This window comes from Drosophila arizonae, chromosome 5, assembly GCF_054131065.1.
Source record: "Drosophila arizonae isolate 15081-1271.41 chromosome 5, UAZ_ARI_1.0, whole genome shotgun sequence".
In the NCBI taxonomy this organism is placed as follows: domain Eukaryota; kingdom Metazoa; phylum Arthropoda; class Insecta; order Diptera; family Drosophilidae; genus Drosophila; species Drosophila arizonae.
In genome coordinates this window covers 10,560,566-10,583,242 of record NC_142925.1, presented here as the reverse complement: position 1 = coordinate 10,583,242, position 22,677 = coordinate 10,560,566, and the positions used below count along the sequence as shown (strand labels likewise).

General features: G+C 40.9%; 7 protein-coding genes across 11 annotated transcripts; 4 read left to right on the top strand and 3 right to left on the bottom strand.

Moving 5' to 3' along the window:
- The first annotated feature begins 977 nt into the window (after positions 1-977).
- LOC108616249 (uncharacterized) lies at positions 978-13,298 on the top strand. The gene is made up of 3 exons (XM_018011328.2): positions 978-2,128; positions 11,969-12,583; positions 12,659-13,298. The coding sequence occupies exons 1-3, from the start codon at positions 1,299-1,301 to the stop codon at positions 12,864-12,866; spliced, it is 1,653 nt and encodes a 550-aa protein (XP_017866817.1). The 5' UTR covers positions 978-1,298; the 3' UTR covers positions 12,867-13,298.
- Positions 13,299-14,714: 1,416 nt separating this feature from the next.
- On the top strand, positions 14,715-17,236 carry LOC108614903 (sensory neuron membrane protein 1). Its single transcript, XM_089469972.1, has 8 exons — positions 14,715-14,816; positions 14,877-15,034; positions 15,089-15,230; positions 15,286-15,540; positions 15,601-15,909; positions 16,030-16,233; positions 16,300-16,478; positions 16,539-17,236. Exons 1-8 carry the CDS (start codon positions 14,715-14,717, stop codon positions 16,669-16,671), a joined length of 1,482 nt encoding a protein of 493 aa, XP_089326098.1. The 3' UTR covers positions 16,672-17,236.
- Positions 16,842-18,332, bottom strand: Yeti (yeti). The gene is made up of 2 exons (XM_018011335.2): positions 17,331-18,332; positions 16,842-17,271 (listed from the first exon to the last, which is right to left on the bottom strand). The coding sequence occupies exons 1-2, from the start codon at positions 18,125-18,127 to the stop codon at positions 17,181-17,183; spliced, it is 888 nt and encodes a 295-aa protein (XP_017866824.2). The 5' UTR covers positions 18,128-18,332; the 3' UTR covers positions 16,842-17,180.
- Positions 18,333-18,393: 61 nt separating this feature from the next.
- On the top strand, positions 18,394-20,154 carry LOC108616259 (transmembrane protein 170A). Of its 5 annotated transcripts, none has more exons than XM_089470706.1 (2): positions 18,394-18,816; positions 18,959-20,154. In XM_089470706.1, exon 2 carries the CDS (start codon positions 19,201-19,203, stop codon positions 19,591-19,593), a length of 393 nt encoding a protein of 130 aa, XP_089326832.1. In that variant the 5' UTR covers positions 18,394-18,816; positions 18,959-19,200; the 3' UTR covers positions 19,594-20,154. The 5 variants fall into 5 exon arrangements, with proteins under 5 accessions (XP_089326832.1, XP_089326830.1, XP_089326831.1 ...); XM_089470704.1 differs by having other exon boundaries at positions 18,904-20,154; XM_089470705.1 differs by having other exon boundaries at positions 18,394-18,820.
- On the bottom strand, positions 19,783-21,203 carry mms4 (Methyl methanesulfonate sensitivity 4). Its single transcript, XM_018011334.2, has one exon. It carries the CDS (start codon positions 21,104-21,106, stop codon positions 20,186-20,188), a length of 921 nt encoding a protein of 306 aa, XP_017866823.1. The 5' UTR covers positions 21,107-21,203; the 3' UTR covers positions 19,783-20,185.
- Positions 21,204-21,255: 52 nt separating this feature from the next.
- Nop10 (Nop10 ribonucleoprotein) lies at positions 21,256-21,685 on the top strand. Its single transcript, XM_018011342.2, has 2 exons — positions 21,256-21,415; positions 21,473-21,685. Exons 1-2 carry the CDS (start codon positions 21,362-21,364, stop codon positions 21,611-21,613), a joined length of 195 nt encoding a protein of 64 aa, XP_017866831.1. The 5' UTR covers positions 21,256-21,361; the 3' UTR covers positions 21,614-21,685.
- On the bottom strand, positions 21,621-22,568 carry LOC108616258 (transmembrane protein 223). Its single transcript, XM_018011339.2, has 2 exons — positions 22,033-22,568; positions 21,621-21,973 (listed from the first exon to the last, which is right to left on the bottom strand). The coding sequence occupies exons 1-2, from the start codon at positions 22,433-22,435 to the stop codon at positions 21,681-21,683; spliced, it is 696 nt and encodes a 231-aa protein (XP_017866828.1). The 5' UTR covers positions 22,436-22,568; the 3' UTR covers positions 21,621-21,680.
- Between the last annotated feature and the right edge of the window lie 109 nt (positions 22,569-22,677).

Genomic DNA, 22,677 nt, shown 5'->3' with positions numbered 1-22,677 from the left:
CAATTGCAAATAAACCGAAGAATAGCTGGAATAAATAAGAAAAATAATAGAAATAATATTCTATTATATGGAGTAGATTTCATTGAAACTGTTCCTGCAGCACAATAACAATATTTCACCCTCGCCAAAAAAAAAAAGAATAAATATAAAAAAAAATGTGTAATGCGGCATTCAACACACAAACGTTTTTGTGTGTATATCTGTATCTTGCAGATAGATTTTCGTTGCACACTGGGATTTTGTGGTGTTTATTTGGAGAGCCAGGCTGTCCCTTCCTGGTCACAGTTCTTGTTTGGCTTCATTTTATGTTTTCTTCTTTTCGTTCTAAAGTAAGTTGCCAGGGAGGGGCAGGAGCAGAGGCAGAGGCAGAGCTGTGGCATATGCGGGCCCAAGCAGGGGCGCTCTAACAGCGTGTTCCTTCATGTAAATGTTCGTTTAGTAAAAGTGTGAACCGACGGGCACAGGAGCGACTGCATCACAGTTCAAACAACATGCAATGACTATTACAAATGCGGCCAAAGTAAAAATACGCTCCTGGACGATGGCAACTATAGAGAGCAAATGAGAGAGAGAGAGAGGGAGAGCAAAACATAAACAACAAGCAAGCATGGCAAACAAAGAGAGGACGAGCGGAGAGCAAACGCACACGAACTGTGTGGAGCTCGAAAACTCGTCGAACATCTTTGCAACGAGTGTGAGGGCGAGGGTGTTTCTTGCTAGTGTTAGTGCGTGAGCGCAATGCGCTGCCGCTGTTGTTTTTGCTTTCGAGAGTGCAGCAGCATTAGTGACGTCGTCAATGAGATGCAGCGCACGAAGTTCAAGTCAACTGTGTTTGGCGGTGGTGGTGGTTGTTAATGCTAGAGAGAACCATTAGCGACGTCGGCGTCGTCACGAACAAAACAAGCAAGAGAGCGAGTAACGAATGGACGAGAGAGCGATTGAAGTTGAAAAACCAGAAGCCGTAAACACAACAAACGCATCAACAATACAAATCAGTTTTTGGCGGTACGCGCACCGAGACGGTTCATGAACGCAGCGTAGGAGCTAAACCCGTTGCACCAAGCAAAAGGCTGATTGCTGCGAAACTCGTGTGCGTAAAAATTTGGCGCGTACAGGCGAAAGTCGAGCTACCAAAATAAGTTGAAGAAAAATCTATAACAAGTTTTTGTGCAAAAATAAAAATGTTATAAATTTAGGGCGCATTTAGGAACCCGAAAAGAAAAAAATATAAATAAAAGAAAATAAATCTATAGTGCTTAAGAGCTAAACGAGCTAAGTGAATTTGTGCTAATTAAGTGATGGCTGCCACGCCCACAATTGTGTTTGAGAACGGCACCATGCTGGGCGCCATGAGCGAACAAAGGAAACAACAGCCGCCCCCGCTGCCAAATTCGACATTTGTCATACCGGAAATTGTGATTAGCGCCAGTCAGAGCAGCAACAGCCTCCATCGCAGTCGCCATGACATTGAGGCAGCGCATCCGAATGGAAATGAGGAAATCTCTGCCGAATGTACAGCGCTGCTAGAGCAACAACAACAACAGCAGCAGCAGCAGAATCAGCAGCAACAGCATCGGCAGCAATGTGGCCTCTCTGCGGAGGAGGATAACGAATTCGAGCAATTCATCTTGAATCGCACCACATCCGAGAGCAACATGCTCGAGTCAAGCATCTACAGTGAGCTGCAATTCACGTCGACTGCAGCTGGCGCCGCTGCACCGCCCTCAGCTGCAGCGCTCAATACGAGCGCCTGCTCTCGCTCGGACTCGCGGCAGAGCAAGCGCACGCGCCGCAAAACCCACACCAAGGGCAGCAGCAAAGGCAAATGCAACAACAACAACAACAACAATCCCGTTGCAGTGGCTGGCGCTGGCGCCACAGTTGCTGCCAATGGAGCGCCACCTGTTGGCAGCTATCCGCCACAGTACACGGCCATCTTCCTCGACCATCATCATCATCACCACAACGCAGCGGCGGCGGCGGCAGCGGCTGCGGCAGCCAATGCCATGGCCAATGCGGCTGCCACTTCACCCTTCCTCAATGCGAATCCCGAGCTGCAATACCATCAATACTATCAGCAGCGACCCATGGGTCTGACCCATCCGCATGGTCATCATCATCTGCGCAGGTAACTTTGTCTTTCTCTTTTACGTTTGTTGTTTGTTTCTCTCTCTTTCACGAAATGTGCCATAAAAACTGGCATAAAACCAGACGCTAAAATGACAGCAGTAGCCAAAGGGCAGACAGCCACACAGAGCAATCGTTCAGGAAGTGACCATTAAAAATGGCTACTGTCTGGCCTCGCCCGGTCAGACGCAGCGCTGCCACAGTAGCCACTCGATGTGGACGTCTCGCTGAAACCGAAAGTTTGACAGACGCATTTAAAATTATAATTGGCATGCTGCCGCGAGGCCTACTGCTGGCTGCTGGCTGCTGGCTGCTCCTCCTCCTCCTGCTTCTCTTTCTGTTGCTCCAGAAATAAAACTTTATCATTCAACAAAAATCATGTCACGCACAAGCAAATGCTCTTCCCCCCTGCACAAGCCAGCGACGAAACTGGAGCAGAGATTTGCTGCTGCTGCTGCTGCTGCTTGGCGAGTCTTTAAAGGGCAGCCACACTCGACAGTCGGCAGTCGAGAGTCGGCTCTCTATGCCACTCCACTTTATGCCTTATTGGGCAGATTAACTGACATTGATATGCACACGAGAGGAATTCCATAAAGCTGAAGATACGAGTAGACGCTTGTACTTGCCACTGCGAGGGGCACAACTGCTGCTGCTGCTGCTCGGCTGCTGCTGCTGTTGCTGTTGCTGCTGTTTAACATGTCACATGTAAGGCCTCGGCGATTATCACAAAAGCTGTGCCTATACCTTGTAGTAGTACTGCACTGCAATTGGGTATATTGTCTAGAAAATGCTAGGCAGGAGGAAGTCATATATAGCTGACAAACTATATACATATCTATGATCCATCTATCAATTCATTTAAGTGTGTATGTAGTTTCTGCTTTTAGTTCACGTTAACTATCGGTTATCGATGTATGAATAAACTGATTAGTTTTCCTCACTTATCTTCATTTTTAAGAAAAGGAATTTGCTTTCAAGAATCTTAATTCATAATGAAGTCTAGATCAGATAAAAAAAAACCTTGAACTATAATCAACATTGACTATCGATAAGCGGCTAAAGCTATTAAAGATAAACTATTTGTAAAAATCTCAGTTGATAAAATTTCTTTCTCATCTATTGCTCATCATAGATCAACAATGATTTACAAAATCTACTTTAATAACTACACTATAAGCTTGCGATACACATTATCGATAACATTTGAACGATTGTATTAATCGCAATTGCTTAAATTATCCAATAAATTTAAATTCATTTAGTTGAAATAACTGCCCAAAAATCTAAGGCTATACAAATTGTCAGAAGTCATATACAGGGTATCTCTCTAGTCTCCCACATGCCCACCCTGCCCATCAATTCGTGGAATTCTGGGCTAGAAGCATAAAAATTAATAGTGGCGCATAAATTTTGTCAGCCCAACAGAACATGGAACATGTCCAACAGAAACAACAACAACAAGAAAATGTCTTTGATTAATTGCCATAGTTATAAGAGCCCAAAAAAGTATTTTTGGGCAAGTTTTAACTAAAAATAATAACACATGAAAAAAAAAAAACAATATTAATTAAAGTAAACGACTTTGATTAATGAACTCAAAGAGAAAGACTCAAAATACCAACCAGAAGCATACGTGAAATTCTCGTAATGCTTCGTAAAGTTTCACAATTAGCCACACTCGATCCAACGGCAGTAACAAATATTTGATGGACACCTGCATTAGGCATTAGTCAAGCCTCCGTTTCTATGGGTCAAGGAAAACGTAACGAAGCCAATTTGGAAATACTGGAGCTATAAAAACGAGACGATTGACACGAGACACTCCACGGAGTCCAAATAAAAAGAAAAAGTGATAGACAGCTATTTGGAAGCTTTAACAAGATGCCAAGGCCCAAGATGCCCTTATCAAGCCTATCGAAATATTATATATGTATATATGTGTTTTTATATGCCCAAGAGACCACAGAGATCATAAAAAAAGAAAAATTATGACATTTATGCCGCGCAGCAGTCAAATATTTGCTGTCAGAAATGCATTTTGATAGCGTTAAAAAATGTTTAAAGATGTCCGATTGAATGACTGGAAGATGCCTTATAAAAATTTTTAAAATTATTTACACTTTGACTTAAATAAAAAAAAATTTGTTTAGCATATTTAATAAATTTTATAACAAATATATAAAATAATTAAACAAAATTTCGAATGAAGTAGCTTTGCTAATACGCAAGTATCTCGATTATTAATAAAGCTAGAATAATGCAAATTTCTGTCTAAATTGGGAATACCATCAACTCTAAGTGAATCAATTTGAAAAGCCAATACATAGATATATTCCAGAGAAAGCAAGTCCAGCACTCAGTTAAGACTCGACATTCATTAATACTCCACTTTAATTGTTTCCAGGGTATCTATGACAACATTAAATAGCACTTGAGAGTTAATTGAAACAATTGTTTGTGCTTCATATCAGAAAATATCAATTTTCAATATGAAACAAACATTGGCAACAAGTTGCACAACACACACACATACATAATTCATAGGAAAAACGCAAGAAAAAGGGAAAAACCGCCTAAACAAATCAAAACCGAGAGTTCAATATAATGTGACAATCTATTTGACAATGTAATGTGTCTGCCCTGTGTGTGTGTGTATTTGTTGTGCACATAAAAATCGATAGAGAGTGTAACGCTTGAGTGCACAGTCAAAAAATTGGGCCTAGAGTTCGAATTGAAAATTTTGTTGTTGTATATTTTTAGTGGCATGGCACGAATTGTGTTCAACGGAGTTTTGCGTTCCTTGAACTCACCTTTCAGTGCGGCATTCTTGACGCTGTCATTTGACACCGCAGTGCAAGAGAGAGAGAGAGAGAGAGAGAGACAGAGAGGCAGAGTTAAAGTGTGCAGAGGAAGTCGCATCAATAGTCAGTTTGAATTTCAGTTTTGTGGTCGTCTCGCTCGTCACTTAACTAGCCTCGGGTTGGCTTGCCCTGGCTTGGCCCGCTTTATAATCTTATGTCCTCGCACATCCTGATGAATGAGCAGACAAACCTGCCCCCATTCACAAAGTCCCTACGGTCGAAGTATCATATAACTGCGTCTTTAATCTGTGCCACGCACACACTCACACACACACTACGAAACTCATCAGCCCATAAAATGCTCATTACTCACAAATCTCCAGCTTCGTCTTCTTCTTCTCGTTTCTTTTTTTTTTTTTAACTTGAAGTTGATTTTTGGCTGTGTCTCGCCCCTTTTTTGAATGGCCTTTGGCGTTTATTGATAATAAATGCTATTACCTTCGAGCGTTCTGTCACAGCAACCCCAAATCCTATCCGAGGACCAGACCAATCCACTTTACAGCAAAATTGAATTTTACTTTATTTTTGCGTTCGGCCTGGCATATTTTATCAGACAGATGCAGACATGAGGGCAGACCAAAAAAAAAAAAAAAATTAACTTTGAAATTTTTGGAATATGTAGAAAGACTTTGAACTCTTGAAGAGTGAATACGCTTTGAAATACATTTTCATATGAAAAAAATTAAATACATAATAATATTTCAACTGGAGTATATACAGAAAGTCGTATAAGTTCTATTAGCCAAGTCATGTTTACATAAATTTTACTTAAGTTCAAAAAGTTCGACTAAGACTAAAAAGTTCTTGAACTTGACCTAATTTGTGCTCAGTTTTTCAAGTCTATTAATTTAATATAATTTGGTTTTGTTAAAATGATACAGAGTAGAACAAAAAGTGATAATAAAACAGTCTTAATAATTTTGCATTTGCATTTATTTTATAGATCTTAAGATATGTATATTCATTAATGAATATTAGGATATATTATAGGTAAACAAAAAGTAAAAACTTTTAATCAAGTTGAATCAGATCCCTAATTATATGGCATTATATTTGAAGTAATTTGATTGAAGTATTTCGTACCATTCAGAAATCAGACACTATATTCAGATATAGCCTTAACATAATCAACAAAAATTTGTTGTTGGCCCCAGTTAGTGTATATGAAATGGATCATAGGGCAATCAACTTCAGCTACCGCATTTCCAGTTGCTGCCTAATAATATATTTCAAGTGTTGAGCCTTAAGGGTTGCTCAACAAATTTGCTAAACAGCCCTAAGCCAAACAACGGACAGACAGCTGAACAGACCGACAGACAGCTCAACAGCTAGGGCTTTTTTAAATATCTAAAGATATATATACATATGTATATGTACCTTTAGATATATCTGAAGAAATCCATTAGTTGCAGTACAGTTATGTCTCAAACCGAGCTTAAGTGCAGCTTAATGTGGGCATTCATTAGAGTGGAGTCGATGAAGAAGAAGCAGCAAAAGAACCGCTGGCTGTCTGTCTGTCTGTCTGGCTTTGTGTGTGTCTGAAGAGTCCGCTCTGTTTAATGATAGGCTGGGCTCTTAGCTCTTAGACGGCATCAGGCTCATCATCATTTTTCTTCTACTTCTCCAAAACGTGGGGCCAGGAGGAGGAGGAGGTACGTTACAAACAGTAGCCTACACACATGAGCTCGTGCTCGACTGGGTCAGGCCGTAGGCCCAGTTAAGCTGTAAACAATAGCTAGAGCGATTTATGGCCTAAGCCGCTTAACGTTTTCAACGTTTTCTTCTGCCCAGCAGCAGCAGCAGCAGCAGCAGCGGCGCAGCAGCTGTGGAGGATCTCCTAAGCTCCAAATTTATGTCTAATAATTCTAATTGACTTTTAATCATACTTTGTACTGGGACTACGTGAAATTCGGTTCAGACGGACGACGCCTTTCTCACATGCCGCCGCGGCTAATTTCAAACGAGAAATTTTTAATTTCAAAGTGTTTCTTTTTTCTATTTTGTAAGTACATTTACATATATTAAGTACAGACAGAACGTGGCTTGACTTTTTTTTTTATAACATTTACGCATTTCCTATTTGACTTTGTTTTGTTAGTTTTTCTACGGTGTTTTTTTGGCACCCAATTACGGCTTCTATTGTCTTTTAGCTGGCGGCTTTTACTCTAATGGCATTCTTAATTATGTCTCAGCTGCTGAGAGCCGGCTGGTCAAGTGTTTTGGGCTACGCATGCGCAATGTAAATATTTTTAACTGTACGCACAGAGAGAGAGAGGGAGAGGGAGAGGGAGAGAGGGAAAGAGAGAGGGGGGAGAGGTAGAAAGAAGTAACAAAAACAAACCTGGCCAAAAGCAGCAAATGCTATTAGGGAAGTAATTATGCCTAATGACAGCCAACTGTTGCTAGAGACCCAAAACCAAGCCCGAAAATTGGGTCAGCAAGCAGCAAGTGGCTTAATGCGTTCGTTGCTGCTAATGACGCGGCAAAGAAAGTCTCAAGTCTCAGGTCTCAGGTCTCAGGTCTCAAGTCTTAACTCTCGAATCGGATCTTGCACACAGACAATAGCACAGTTAAATTGCAACGGAAGTTGCGGCGGAGATTGTGCTACGCAATCCAATATCAACAACTTCAACTGAAATACCCTATAATTATAGAGCTCCGAAAGGGGGCAGTATACTACACTTAGTTAGCTCTTAGAGTATATATTTTTGATTGACTTTTAATTACTTTATTTTGTGGACTTTACTAAGGAACGTCTGTATAGATAGAACTAATTTTTTTATTACTTCATAAGGTATTTGAGAGTCTAAATTATGTGAATTTCAATATGTGATTTGAATCATCATTTATCATAATTCGTCATACAGAATGATTCATCTGGAGTATATGTAAATATAGGTTCAATGTTCGCTTGTCCGACTAGGTATCTGACTATGAAATGATCGGAACTAAGGGACTTCAAGGATTCATGAGCACATATACAACAAGATAATATTTCAGACAATAATAATACTTATAAATTAAATTTGTATATGGAACTCTCGAAACATTTTTAATACTAAATCTGAATACTTAAGCATTTAAGATACAAAAATCCCGTTTGGCATAACTAAAATTCAATAATATCTTATATAAATTTCATGTGAATTAGAAACTGTATAGACTATTTACAATGTATTTACTTAATATACGTAAAGAAGCCAGATAAATACAAAGTTTCAACTTCCTAGCTCTTAAAAGATTCGGGATTGACATCTGAATAGAAATACATAGCTCCACTTGACTATTGCTGCTGAATAAGAATCTAAACACACTCTGCCACGCCTACACCGGCTTTTTACATAACAAAAGGCTGGCTCAGCTCAATATCTTAAGCTGATAAGATTTACACCTGCCCGCAGCTAGAAAGGCAATGAAATATTTATATTTTACATAATATCAAAATAACTCTATCGTTGTACGACATTCAAAATCTTCTAAGATAGCTGGCATAAAAACAGAAAAATTTCAAATGATCTCTTTATTTGATAATAATAAAATCAGCTTATCGATGAATTGCGATAGACCCATTAAATTTGATCTTCAGTGGAATACGATATTCAGTCTACGATATTCGTGCAGTTCACAGCACGTTTATGGCCATTCTATTTGTATAGCATATACCTTGCCTTGCCTTGCCCTGGCGCATGTTGCACAGTGAGCGAGCTATCTGTGGCAGCATCTCGCCTGGCTGCCCCATTTCGAATTCAATGCGCGCTGATTGAGCTTAAGAGTCGAAGAGACAGAAACAGAAACCGAAACCAAAACTGAAACTGAGCGAGGCGAGAAATGTTTATGAGCCAACGAGAGTGCAGCGAACATATTCGAATAACAATAAATGCCACACATACACTCACACACACACATGCACATAAATTAGTTGCGTGTGTGTGTAGCTGAAGGGTGTCATTAAAAATGCTGGCGGTGTCAAGATGCAAGCGCATAAGTCACAAGTGCCACACTGCCGCCGAGGCAAACACAAATATTGTATCTAAGTATCTTTTTCTCTATATACATATACAAATGTATCTTGTATCTTGTTGTATGTATTCTAAGTCTGCTGTGGCTCGTGTCGCTTCATTAGCTAACGATCTAGCTGACAAATGATCGAACTTTTATTTCAAACAGTTAGCCAAAGATCATTAAAGACATTGTAATGGCCCGGCCAGAACTAAAGTATCTGAAAGATACAAAACAGCCATGCAGCGGGAGAGCTCTTGCATATTATTAAATATATATATTTCGTACGTGTTGCAAATTGTAAATGAAGCTTTTGAGTGAATTATGCGCTTTACAGCTGCATCAAATTTATGGCATGGCCAACGCGATGTATGTCCATCATTTCTGTGATGTACGACCAGACAGCATACATCGGCAGTTTTTTTTTTTTTTGTCTTCTACCCTCTCTTTTTTTGACAACTTACAAATGTCATAAATATGTGTGGCAATACGCGACATACATAATGTTTACAACAGAAATATATTTATAATAAAAAATATTTATTAAACAGAAAAAAATAAAAAAAAAAAAAAAACCTTTAATACAATATCAAATTGTTGTCTCTCTTTACGCCCCAATTACGTTTATAAACTGTGAAGTCAGCTTTTTTTCTATATTTTTCCTCGTTTTCTGTGACTTGTATTACATTGTTGTTGTTTGGACTTGGTATATACAATATATTATATTTTTTCTATGTAATTATATATAATATATATTTATAGCAAAAACTTTTTCATATGAACTGTATACACAGCTTTGCTGAGTCTTGGCATTTTAGTTAGAGTTTTATTTCAATTGAAATCGTATATAGGAGTGATTGATTGAGATTTAAAGTATTATTGCAAATTTTATTTAAATTGAGTTTATTATGCATATTATTAAAACTCTTAAATAGAAAAATTTTAATTAATATTTAAAGCATCTTAAATAAAAATTAAAATAAAAATAGCTCAAAGAAACAAATATTTTTTAAAGTAATAAATTCAAATTTAGTCTTTAGCTGAACTTAGCTGCCAATACCTTACACTATTTTGAACTCTACCTCCCAAGTTCCCCAAAACGTAACTCATAATCAGATTATTCCCAACATTCCTTCCCATCATATCGTATAGCATATTCTCCCTCTTTTTCCGTAGAACATTCCAATTTCCTCAACAGCCTAATTAATGTTATAGTTTCTCATTTTTTATGCATTTTCTGTGGGTTTCACACCACTTGCTTTTTTTTTTTTTTTTTTAGATTCGTATGACAAATTGCGTACAATTGAGTGTGACGCGTTTTGTCTTTGAGTTAGTCTGAGGGAACCGCTGATCGGGGCGTCGCAGTGCCCGCAGCTGTTGGGCGTTTGTAATTAAATGAAATCTCGAGCGTTTGACTCGCCGTCAGCCGTAGCCTCAGTTCCAGTTCCAGTTCCAGCATTAGCATCAGCATTAGCCCCAGCCCCAGCCCCAGTCCCAGCCCCTACCACAATCCCAATTTTATGCTCTTCAATTTTTGTAGGGCTTTTCAAACGCTTTCCTTTAAGTTGTTTTTTATTGTTGAATGCTTCCTGGCCGTCAGCTTTTGATTTATGCGCATATTTTGGTTTTACGATGCAACAAAAAATTTGTTTGCTTTTCACACCTTAAAGCAGACGATTTCATAGTTTTATAGAGTTTTAATATTGCCCGCTGGACGTAATTAACAAAAAAAGAAGTGAACAATGCACATTTAGTTTATGGTGGAATTTAAATATATGTAGGAAAAGCAAATAGTAGGGGTAGTCCCTCTGCCTCTCTCTCTCTCTCTCTCTCTCTCTGCCTTTGTCTGACTGACAGCCAAAAGATACAAAAAAATAAGATAAGATACAATGCAGACGCAGAGACAAAAGCCAAACAGCAAATCAAATGTGAAACAGCTGCCAAAGCAAGTTCTAAAAATCAAATGGGCTACGCACACGCACAGCGAGGGGCAGGCCGGGGTTCTGTCTGTGTGTGCGTGTGTGTGTCTAAGGATCTGAGGGTCTGCGTCGGGACAGAGGCAGGTGCAATGTGTCGAGCTCAAAGATTTTTGTTGTTTTTGTTTTTCCTTCGACAATTTATGCAGGCACAAACTGGACAGCAAATGTTTTCAATGTCTGTGCGCTCTAAATCATAGATCTGAGAGCCAGACAAAGAGCAGCAGTTCGGTGCTGGGCAGGGACAGGGGCAGGGGCGAGGCAAGTTGGAACAAAGTACGCTTAGTTTTTGGGCATAAGTGCAAAGGACGTGTTGAGGCCGCGTAACATGTGGCTGAGCTAAGGATCCCCTCTGGACCTATGATGTAATGTGAGCTGCAGCAAATAGATCTCAGCTACCTGAGCAACTCGACTGAACTCAGGTAGTCAGAGATCAATGTCATGCACTGAGCGAAAAAAATTGGGACAAAAATTTGATTGGAATAAGAGGAAAATGTATAAATGCATAAATTCTATTGGAATACAAGGAATGTGAGAAGAGATTTAGGAAATACTTAATTGTAATACAGGGAATATCAGAAAATTTATATACATATAAAGGAATACAAGGAATATCAGAAGCGATTAAAGAGATAAGGCATTACAGAAAATTTACATATAGAAAAAGTCAATACAAATGTCTGAAGAGTCTAAAGAGATAATTAATATTAGATTATATATGTAGATGATTAAATACAATAAAAGATATTTCAGAATTTTTGTGTACGTTTGATAATCCAATATAATAATGAATATATGATCATATGTTTCCCATAAAGATTTCCATATTCCAAGTAATCTGAACTACCTTATATGTGTATATCCCCTTCTCTATCTTATATAAGTCTCCTGCCCATGGATAAACATTTTAACTCAACATATTTAATATTCTCAACAACCCCCGCCTCTTCTCACCCTCTCTAGCCACTCTTTCTCACAGTGTATGCTCTTCTCTTTTGCTTACAGAACGCTCCTGGACGTGGCTGTACCGCTGGCCGGTGGCAGCGGCGATGTGGGCAGCAGCTTGGCTGGCACCAACCTGAACATGTCCGCCATGGCGGGAGGCGGTGCTGCGGACAGCGTGGAGCTGGGCGGCGCCCCATTGGGCTACAGTTTTCGCAAATGGTTTGCGCGACCCTCGCTGCCCTTCGTCATTGGCATCTTTGCGCTGGGCGGCGTTGCCTGCACCCTGGGCGGCATTGTGCTCGGGTCCACTGGGCTGATTGAGCACTCGACGCAGTATCTGAGCGCTGCGCTGCTGATGATTGGCATTGGCGTCTCGCTGCTGGTCATTTCGGGCGCCATCTGGCGGCTCAGTTTGCCGGACGATGTCGACGACTGCCCCTGCTTCCGGCGCATGGAGACCTGCCGGAACTGCAATAGTCCGCACTGCACGAATCGCCTGCTGCCGGGCAGCTATCTCTATCCAGAGTTTCAGCACCGACCCCCGCCGCCTTCCTATTTGACGTCGCTGAATGAATACGCCTTCGTCTATCATCCCAGCGCTCATCCGCAGGCCGCGTATGCTGCAGTGCGTATGAATACGCCGCCGCCGCTCTATCGCTCCACCTACTCCTTGAAGTAAGTTTAACTGGGATTAAAGACTTTAAATAGTTAACTAATCTTTCTCTCTCCCTCTCTCTTTGGTCCTTGTAGCACTTCAGCTTCGCACATGCTCTCAGCCGGCATGTCCTTGCCGCCCACCAGCGAGCAGGTGCTGGAGGAGCCGGTGACACGCGAGGCCATCAGCCAAACGTCCTTCAAGGAGCTGGAGATTGTCGAGCTGCACGAGGATCAGTCGGCCATGCCGCTCACACGCGAAGCCGAAAGCCAAACGCTCTTCAAGGAGGTGGAACTCGATTAGAACTCGCAAAGTTTTGATAACGCATCTCTCTCCCACTCCTGAATCTTGACTGATTTTCATCATATACAAACTATATATATTCATATATGCATATATATGTACGATCTACACATACATATTCAGATCTGCGTATCTTCAACATATTGACAACTGTACAAATTTAGTTTTAGTTTTTATTTTTGCTTTCTTAGTGGAATTTAAGTGTACATAATTTATACTTATATAAAAATATATATATTTATAACTGAACGTCCTAACTATACACCTCTATACATATACATAAATGTAGTTTATACATAGCTTAGTATTTACATGTGTTTTCAGTTTTAGCCAAATGCTCTGTGCCTGCGGCTCTTCTATGTTATGTTGATCATATTCCAAATGCCAAATTTAATAATAAATGTCTTCAAATGGCCTAAATGTGAAATGAAATGTGTTTTTATTGAACTTTTATAGCTATTGATTAAAAAAAAAACTGGCGAAACAAAAATCATTTTCGTCTATTCTTCATACGTGACATGCTTATTCTGGCCACCACTGTAGGCTAGCAAAGTCGCACTTAAAAGGTTGTTGTCTTGGCTATATATTCAGCAGTCTAAGCCAGTGTTGCCAACTGTTGAACTCCGAAATAAGTTGAACTGTGAATAAATATAGGCTGAAACAGGCTAAATTGTAGGAATAAATGCTGGAATAGCGAACTAGGAAGAAAAGAAAAGAAGGAAAGAAATAATTATTTACAGTGGCAATTTTGTACTCATCATAATAATAAAATAATATATGTTTGCATAATATGCATATGTATGCATAATATGCATAAAATAATATATAATAATATGCATAGACATGTATGTATTAATTGCTTAACTTTTTAACAAAACAACCGGCTAGTTTGTCCTCTAAGTATTTGCTCCAAGTATTTCTTACCTCCAAATATTTTTTCTGTTTGCTCTCAGCATTAGCTCTCAGTATTTTCTCCAACTATTTCCCCTCAGTCTTTAAAGCTTAGCTGAACGATCACACTTCACTTCACTTTACTGCACTGCACGACTGACCTCACCCACCAGGCCTGGGAGACTGAAGAAATGCTACAGCTTCTGCCCTTTATAAAGGGCAACTTTTACTCACACACTAAGACAGGCTCAACTGTTGAGCAAGGCGCCCGGTAGAGATCGTTGCAGTCGAAGTTTAAATGAACCAATGGGAAGCCTCTCTGCTACAAGCACTCTAGCTTCGTTTCAGTTCAATAAAAATACGAAGTGAATACTGCTGCACGATCTTCTCTAGTTCTTCGTTCGGAGAGACAGACTGGGAGTCAGACAGAGAGTCAGATGTACAGAAAAACAATCAAAGAGATATATGCTTGATGAGGCTTTATGTTGATTGGCTAAATAGCTTATATACATTAATATTTATAATTATAGATGCCATAGTCTTTAGGAATGTGAGTCTATGAGTTTATTATAAATAGGGCAGATCTAGCCTGAAACAAGCTTAATTTGGCAGCCCTGCTCTAAACAATTTTTCGCACCTGTTGCACTTCTTAAATATTTAATGCATTAAATACAATTTACAACTCTGCCGCATATAATCAATATACTAATTACTTAATAGAGGCTCTAAAAAAACTAATTAAATGGGTCAACTGTTAATTAGACGCAACTTGTTTAGTTTATATGAAAACTCATAATAATAAAAGTTTGTGGGTTTCGAGGCTTTGCCAGGAGTTGGAGCGATTAAAAATTGATGAAAGTCACATTAGAAATTCCCAAATTATGCCACACGATATGGCTTAAATGAGGACAATACGAAAATAAACGGCTCAAAAGTGTTTCAACAGTCGAAGTGAAAATGTACCTTAGGGTTATGATTGCGTCCTTCGTGATAGTGCTGCTGGGAGCACTCATTGGATTTCTGGCATTTCCCATGATCTTCAAGCAGCTGATCAAGCGAGTGAGCTAGGAACTGATTATATAGCTATATATATAATATATGTATGTAACATTTGTCTAGAGTGTTAATCTGAAGCCCGGCAGTGAGACGCGTCAGCTGTGGGAGAAAACGCCTTTTCCGCTCAGCTTTAAGATTTACGTCTTCAATGTTACGAATTCAGCGAATATCGAAGCCGGTGGCAAGCCGCAGCTACAGGAAGTGGGTCCATTTGTCTATGAGTAAGCAGCAGTTGCCCAAGAAGATCACATTTAGGAACATTTCTTTCTATATAGCGAGTGGAAAGACAAATATGATATAGTGGACATTGAGGCAGAGAACGCAGTCAGCTTTAATATGCGCAACACATTTCAATTCCGTCCGGATCTGGGGCTCAGCGGAGAGGAGCTGATAACCATGCCGCATCCCTTGCTGCAGGTGGGCTTAAGATTGCACTGAGTTCTCCATATTTAACCAACCCAATCTCGCCTAGTTCCTAGCCATTGCCAATCTGGCACAGCCAGCTGAGGTGCAGGCTGCCGTTGCCCTGGGGCTGGATCTCATTTTCCAGCCTCAAAGCGCATTCATAACAGCCAAGTTCAAGGATCTGTTCTACGCTGGCATCGATGTCAACTGCGGCTCAGATCACGCCGCTGTTCAGGCCATTTGCCAGCAGTTCCAAGCAGGCGCAGTGCCTGGCGCTGTGGCTCTGAACGCCACGCACTATAAATTCTCACTGATGGGCGGGGCAAGTATAAGTAAAAGAGTGAAAAGTTTTCCTATCAACCGGATTCTCTTCCCTCTGCAGGGCAATCACACAAAAGCCGGACGCTTTAAGGTGCTGCGCTCCTCCGGCTCTAAGCAGCTGACAGTGGGCCAAGTTCTCGCCTACAACGAGGCTGAGCAATTGCAGGTGTGGCAGGAGACGAACGGCAGCAGCTGCAATCGCTTGCGCGGCACAGATGGCACCATCTTTGCGCCGCTCATGCAGCCACAGCACGGCCTGTGGAGCTACTCGGCACAGCTCTGTCGCTCCCTGACACCCAAGGCAATGGGCAAAACCAAGTACAATCAGCTGCCAGCTCAACGATACGAGCTAAGCTTTGGTTCACCAAGCGTAAGTGAGATCGGGTAATCCTTGCCCTCCAAGCAGAATTCTTCGAAAGAAAAAAAATGATATATATAAATATATATAAAAGATTTCCCTGTAAAATCTCAATCAAATCTCTCACTTCAGACGGAGCCGGATTTGCACTGCTTTTGCACGAATTTTCCCGGCGATTGCCCAGCCGATGGCACTATGGATCTAATGCGCTGCAGTGGCACGCCTTTAATGGCATCCTTGCCGCACTTTCATCAGGCGGATCCAAGGCTAGTGGAGCAAGTGGAAGGACTTTCGCCTACAGCTGCTAAGCATGGCAGCACAATGATCTACGAGCAGGTGAGTCGAGGACTCGTCTAACAAGATTCCTGTCTATTACGCTCCACGAACTCTTATCTCCTATAGCTATCTGGCACGGTGCTCTCTGTGTATAACCGCCTCCAGTTCAGCTTGAAAGTTATGCCAGTCAAGGATGTGCCCACCATGGCGCAGCTGCGTCCTTTGGCCATGCCACTCTTCTGGATCGAGGAGTCGTTGCAGCTGGATGAGAAAATCAGGCAGCTGCTGCACAAAAAGATATTTGCGTGAGTTAAGCAAGAGTATTTGGAATAATAATGCCTGTTTTTATATTTATCTATATGCAGCGTGCTGAATGCCAACAATTGGTTTAGATGGCTCTGCATTGGCCTTGGTAGCCTGGGCTGCATATTGGGCGGCTTGTTCCTTCACCTAAGTCGCAGCGATGCCAAACGCGTGGGCTTCACTGTTGAGGAATAGTTGGTGATATATATAAATATACAACAAATATATCCTTATTCAGCTATAAGAGTCCTGCTCCTTGGATTATAAATAGATCTATATTACAATGTCATTGAGGTTCCTCATAATCTTTTCAAGTAAAGAAGGAACCAAATCTCCTTAACCAACGGGGGATCAAGTCATTCAGCTTGCGCTTAATCTCTTGGTATATTAATATATATGCTTTGCCTTCAGTGTTTATAGCGTTTTACATTTTAAAATAGTACGAGTTGAATGTATTAGATGAGGCGATAGTGCTTGGAACAGTAGTATATAAATATATATATATAAAATTATATATCTTATTAGATACACGCACTACCCGAAAAGAGACGTCTACGAATGTGAGTGTGTATGTGGACAATGCGAGCATGAATGTGTGTGTGTGTGTGTGTGTGTGTGTGTGTGTGTGTGTGTGTGGACAATGCGAGCATGAATGTGTGTGTGTGTGGAAAGTATTGGTGCGAGGATGAGAATGAGTTCTCCTTTTAGTTCTGACGTCGCGTTTGTCGCAAGTTTTTCTCAATCTCGAATTGCCGCAGATCGGTGCGCTGCAAAAAGTCCTGGCGTTCCAAGTAACTACAAAGAGGTATACTTCAATAAGTCAAGATTTTCGTAAATTAAACCAAATTACTCACCCATCTTTGCCTTTATTGTGTGTTTGCAGTTCCTCGTCGATGCCTTCTTCGCTCTTGAAGGATTTCCAGTCTAGCTGCGACTTTTCCAGCACCGACATTTTCTTCTTTTTACCCAGCTGATTCAGTAGAGAGCCCAAGCCACCACCAACTACACCTCCATTGGCGGCGGGTCGTTTGATGGCAGCGAAGCCGCGCGGAGCTGGCGATTTAGTCAGCGGGGCTGCCGGCTGCTGTTGGTTCTCCTTGGCACTCGAACTGGAACTGGTGCTGGAACTGGAACTGGAATTGCTTTTAGCCACAATCACTTGTTCGCCGGCAAAGTCAAGAATCTCTGTTGCCGGTTTAACGGGTTTGCTCGGGGGGCTCTGCGCTTGCTTTGCCGAGGAAGATTTCTCCTCTTCCTTTATAGCGGGTTTGCTGCTGGCACCGACATCGCCCAAAAAGTCAGCCCAGAGAGCATCGGAACGCGATTTGTCCACTTCCTCATCGGATTCCAATTCATCCTTTTCCGCAACTTTGCGTCCATTCACTTTAGGCTCGGTTTGACGTGTGCTGCGTGTTGGGACCGACTCGGAATTTTCTGTATCTATTAATTTTTTTTTCTTCACTTTGTCTTTCTTTTTGCCTTTTGCTGTTTTGCTGGGTTTTCTGCCTTCTTCGGCGTCGTCTTCATTATCCGATTCGCTTTCGCTGTCTTCTTCTTCCTCCTCGCCGGAATCCGCATCTTGCTCGTTTTCTAGGCAAAAATCCTCGTCGCTTTCATCGCTGTCTGAGGCATAGTCTTCCTCCTTATTCATATTATGACTTAGCTACTTTTAATTAGTTTACTATTATAAAAACACTACTATAGGTTGCTCAGCAAGTTGTAAAGTTTTTTTCCGGCTGGGCTAAAGACGCACACTTAAACACAAATTGAACACACGCATGAAACGCGAAAGTCAGCTGCCCGCGAGCCAACTAGTGATGCACGTAGCTCAAAATATACATTCAACCGATTAATGCAACAGCTAAACTAGCTGTGCGATAGACGTATATCGATATAGGCATGAAACAGCTGAGCTTATCTGGTTGGTTCATTTACCAAAGCGTTCCAGCTTCGTTACCATGTAAAACAGAACGCATTAAAGTGATATATATAAAAAAAAAAAAAATAGAAATATCATAACATTTTAGTAATCAATCAAGCGTATATCAATTGTGCAATGCAAATACTAATCACAAACTAACACGCTGTGCATTTAAAAGCTAATCACAAAATGCTTAGCTAGGAGTTGGTGAAACACTGCCGCTGCAAGTGCGATTTTTTGGTGTGGCCTTCTTAATCGATTCCAGTTTTGCCTGTCCCAAAACCGAAAACAAAGCAAAATATTTATTCATCGCACAAGGGCAGAACAACACATTAGACTTAGGAGCGCTAGCTGGAACGGGAACGGTTAACAGGATCAAATTAACTAGCATATATGCTTATATGCATACGTGTGCGTGTGTATGTATGTGTGAGTTGCCATGCGATGGGCCAAAAGGTCGATAAAACTAATACGTATTTGTTTCCCTACAATATTTCCATTTGCAGGTTTATTGACAATGTTAAATACATTTGGAAACAATGTACTGTGCTTTACCTACAGTTTACAGCAGGTGCATATTAACCAGTCAACGACAACAACAAATTACAAATGACCAAAACGAGGAGTCGCTGCAACGGAAAAGCAATAATTAGCAACAAAAGAAATAATTACAATAATAATAACGACGACGACGACAAGAACTTCAACTCAATCACAGGATACTTCCAACAATTGTAGCCAAAATTCTACGAATACGTGATTATCGTTATATATATACGTACTGCTTGCCGATACTATTGGTCATGTACTCCGAACCCTACGATACCGATGAGCTGGATGCGATAGTCGATGTGGTCGGCTTACGATCACAGTCGAGGCTCAACACGTTCCGTGAGATGTGGTATCATATCTTTCTGTGGGCACTCTTCTCATCCATATTTATACACACCTGCGCCGCCTTGGTTGCCTTTGTGACGCTCCGGCGCCACAAATTCGGACGCTTCTTTTCCATACTGATTCTGGTGATGGGCTTCGTATCGCCCGCTAGCAGCGGGATCATTAGCAGCGCCGTTATTGCATTCGTCCACGTCGCTTCCAGCTTGCCCATGTCACCGATCTATGCGCTCTTCTGGGGCGTCGGACAGACCATATTCTCGGCCTGCTTGGGCTTCTTTCGCATTCTGGCCACGCTCTAGACAGAGTTGCGAACGGACTGACTACTATCTATCATATGGCAACGCAAATCCTGCCCATCCTCATATTCTGTTTTCTTTGCTTATTATTTATGTGTATTTAGCTCTTAATGTTAATAATTATTTACTTATATATATATATATATATTTAATATGTATTTCTAGTTCGCATTGAATATCTTCATAATCCAGTTAGAAAAAAAGTAATTTTATTCTTTAATTCAATATTGTTATTTTATATATAAATCAAATTCGTAAAGTCGTAATTTTAAAATAGTATTTTCTACGCGCCAAATCGAAGTATATATCTATCAACAAATTGTTCACGATTGCATATACTACAAACTAGAACTTAACAACTAATTAAACAATTATGATGTACATGTGTAAGAGAGGAATGCGTATAAAAAATATTGTGATTTTTAATATATATATATATACTATATTATATAAAGATAAATGAACTAGCGAACTGTATATAATTATTATTTAAGCACCTAAGCGATCGATTGTAAAAACAAAAACCAAATGAGCAGCTGAATAAACGGCATAAATTCTATATAACTCAATGTATGATCTAATATATACTAGAACCCTATATTAATGTATTCGGATCCCTGGTAGTATATAGAGTATACAACTTATTGCTAAGCACATTGCCAATCCTTCGTTCCGACTGCAGCGGCTGTGGTCCATTGCTGCGCTTGATCTTGATGTCCGCCAACGTTTGCACTGCCTGTGGATCCTCCTCAAAGTGCTGCAACATGCGCTTGGGACATGGATATTGAGAGATGATGGACTCAGCCACCTCAAGTGTAACCAGTGGCAAACGATTCAGATGCTGTTGCCAGAGACGTCCATAGCCATTGCCCTGCTCCACGCGGACGCATTGTTTATTATCATTGGCCAGGTATTTCTTAAAGCTGCCCAGAATCGATTGCCGCTGCTGCTTGTATGGCAACTCAGCTATGGCTTTGGTGTAGCGCTGCAGCAGTGATAGTAATTCCTGGCATTGCGGTTGAGCCAGTTGCTCCACATGCAATTGCTGCAGCAGCTGCAGCTCAATCAATGCATTCGCCTCGTGGCTGTGCTTGCTCTGGCGTAGCCGAGGCACAACCACAGTGAACTGGCAATTGGGTGCGGGAAACGCATCATGCAGCTTTGCTCCTGTGCAGCTCAAATTGTGATCCTTAAGTGCACGCTGAAAATCCGTCTCAGTATAGACCAACAGAACCTGTTGCTCCATGTTCCAGGCATCTTCCAACTCGACGCCCGCCACAAGCGTTTGTTGGCCAACATTGCGCTCCCAGATAATGCAGTTGCGTGCAGGCAAACAGCGTATTTCATATTTCAAATCCGTATTATTTAATTTTTCCAGCAGCTCTTGGCCCCAGGGGATACGCAGCAGCCCTTGATCAAGTACCAGGCGTACATACTTCTGACACTCACCAGGCCTAATACGCTTCTGTTGCTCGCGCATAGCCTGTTTAAGCAATTTATCAGCTTTGTTAGACATGATATACTTTATTTAAAATTTTAACAAATTGAAGCGCCAATCCGCATAGAAACAAACAAAAACAGTGTTGAGAAGCAGCAATTAGAATTCTTCTCTTAAACATCGATACTTGGGTTTCAGCTATCGTATCTATCAGTATCGATATTTATGTGCGTTTTCAATGTGATGAGCGGCATTTATCGTTGCGCAGCACTGCACGCCACACGTGTTTATATTTGCTTGTGAAGAAGTCGCACTTTTTATAAATCGTTAAAAATGTATCTTATGTATACAATTGGTGAAAACGGTGAGCGCATCTATACTCTGAAGGTAAGTTTAGTGAAAGTGTAATAAAGGATAGGACTAATATGTAACCATCTCTTGCAGAAACGTACGGAGGACGGTCGCCCCACCTTGTCCGCACATCCAGCTCGTTTTTCACCTGAGGACAAATATTCCAGACAGCGCATTACAATCAAGAAACGTTTTGGATTGTTGCTCACACAGAAGCCGGAGCCCATCTATTAAGCCACAGTTTAGGTTTAAATTAGCTTATGTATATTTACAAACTATAATTAAACAAAACAAAAACATTTCAAATACGACGCTTTAATCCGGCAGTATAGTCAAACAGTTGCGGATTGCGGAACTCGCCCCGCATATCCAGTACATAGTACAGCGCCTTGTTCTTGACCTTAATGGGCAGTTGAACACGAGCCATTTCACGTGATTCCTCCGCTGAAATGCACTTCAGTGGCACGGTCATAATGCGGTTACGATTGAATGGTCCATAAGTCACAAAGGAGACACTATCTCCGCCCTTGCGTAGAATGAGAAACCGCACCGAGCGCAGCGTAAACATCCAGACGGCAAACAAAATGCCATAACCTGAAGAGAGAATATTTTCAATACTGTGAAATCTTTAATTTTATAGTGTATCCACTCACCTATTAAAAAACAGCATATAGTAATGCCATTCTTATACTTGTTCTCGCCCAGATTTATGCGCTGGTACCATTTCAGCTCTTCGCCAGGTTTTTCCACAACGGGCGCATCTTTTAGCGTCGTAAAGGCGAAATGCGATAAATACGTCCAGAACACAAATTGGCACAGGCCAAAAAAGTTCAGCATCTTATAGAATTTCGGATTTTCATATTTAAACAATATAATATCCTTTTGCACATTTGTGCTCACATCATAGGCAGCTTTGGTCGATTGGCTTCGAATGGGCGCAATTGCAGCCGGCAGTTTACTGGCTATTGCTGGCACCGTACTGCGTAAGCTTTGCAGTGTATGTCTTTTTAGGTAATTGGCGCCATGCCTGAGCGCGAAATTGATCAAATTGCTCATTTTGACTGATAACTTTGTTTACGGCATTTATTATAAAACAAAACTAACCTACAAGCCGCACAGATGTTTTTGTTTTGTTTCGGTTTATTTGTAGTTCATTCGCGGACGAACTGGTATTTGGAGCCCCATTACCAGGGCTGACAGTTGCAGTAAGCGAAAGCTGTGCTGCGGTGAACTAGATTTGCAAATATTAATCACTTATTAATATGACTAAATTTGGTACTTGGTAAATTGGCTCTTGA

What these genes read in the sequence shown, in the direction of transcription:
- LOC108616249 (XM_018011328.2), top strand. Translation starts at nt 1,299, where the DNA reads ATGGCTGCCACGCCCACAATTGTGTTTGAGAACGGCACCATGCTGGGC. An exon ending in GGTCATCATCATCTGCGCAG is followed by an intron (nt 2,129 to 11,968) that starts GTAACTTTGTCT and finishes TTTTGCTTACAG; the next exon opens with AACGCTCCTGGACGTGGCTG. An exon ending in CGCTCCACCTACTCCTTGAA is followed by an intron (nt 12,584 to 12,658) that starts GTAAGTTTAACT and finishes TGGTCCTTGTAG; the next exon opens with CACTTCAGCTTCGCACATGC.
- LOC108614903 (XM_089469972.1), top strand. Translation starts at nt 14,715, where the DNA reads ATGTACCTTAGGGTTATGATTGCGTCCTTCGTGATAGTGCTGCTGGGA. An exon ending in TCAAGCAGCTGATCAAGCGA is followed by an intron (nt 14,817 to 14,876) that starts GTGAGCTAGGAA and finishes ACATTTGTCTAG; the next exon opens with AGTGTTAATCTGAAGCCCGG. An exon ending in TGCCGCATCCCTTGCTGCAG is followed by an intron (nt 15,231 to 15,285) that starts GTGGGCTTAAGA and finishes AATCTCGCCTAG; the next exon opens with TTCCTAGCCATTGCCAATCT.
- Yeti (XM_018011335.2), bottom strand. Translation starts at nt 18,127, where the DNA reads ATGAATAAGGAGGAAGACTATGCCTCAGACAGCGATGAAAGCGACGAG. An exon ending in CACAATAAAGGCAAAGATGG is followed by an intron (nt 17,272 to 17,330) that starts GTGAGTAATTTG and finishes ACCTCTTTGTAG; the next exon opens with TTACTTGGAACGCCAGGACT.
- LOC108616259 (XM_089470706.1), top strand. Translation starts at nt 19,201, where the DNA reads ATGTACTCCGAACCCTACGATACCGATGAGCTGGATGCGATAGTCGAT.
- mms4 (XM_018011334.2), bottom strand. Translation starts at nt 21,106, where the DNA reads ATGTCTAACAAAGCTGATAAATTGCTTAAACAGGCTATGCGCGAGCAA.
- Nop10 (XM_018011342.2), top strand. Translation starts at nt 21,362, where the DNA reads ATGTATCTTATGTATACAATTGGTGAAAACGGTGAGCGCATCTATACT. An exon ending in AGCGCATCTATACTCTGAAG is followed by an intron (nt 21,416 to 21,472) that starts GTAAGTTTAGTG and finishes CATCTCTTGCAG; the next exon opens with AAACGTACGGAGGACGGTCG.
- LOC108616258 (XM_018011339.2), bottom strand. Translation starts at nt 22,435, where the DNA reads ATGAGCAATTTGATCAATTTCGCGCTCAGGCATGGCGCCAATTACCTA. An exon ending in TATATGCTGTTTTTTAATAG is followed by an intron (nt 21,974 to 22,032) that starts GTGAGTGGATAC and finishes TTCTCTCTTCAG; the next exon opens with GTTATGGCATTTTGTTTGCC.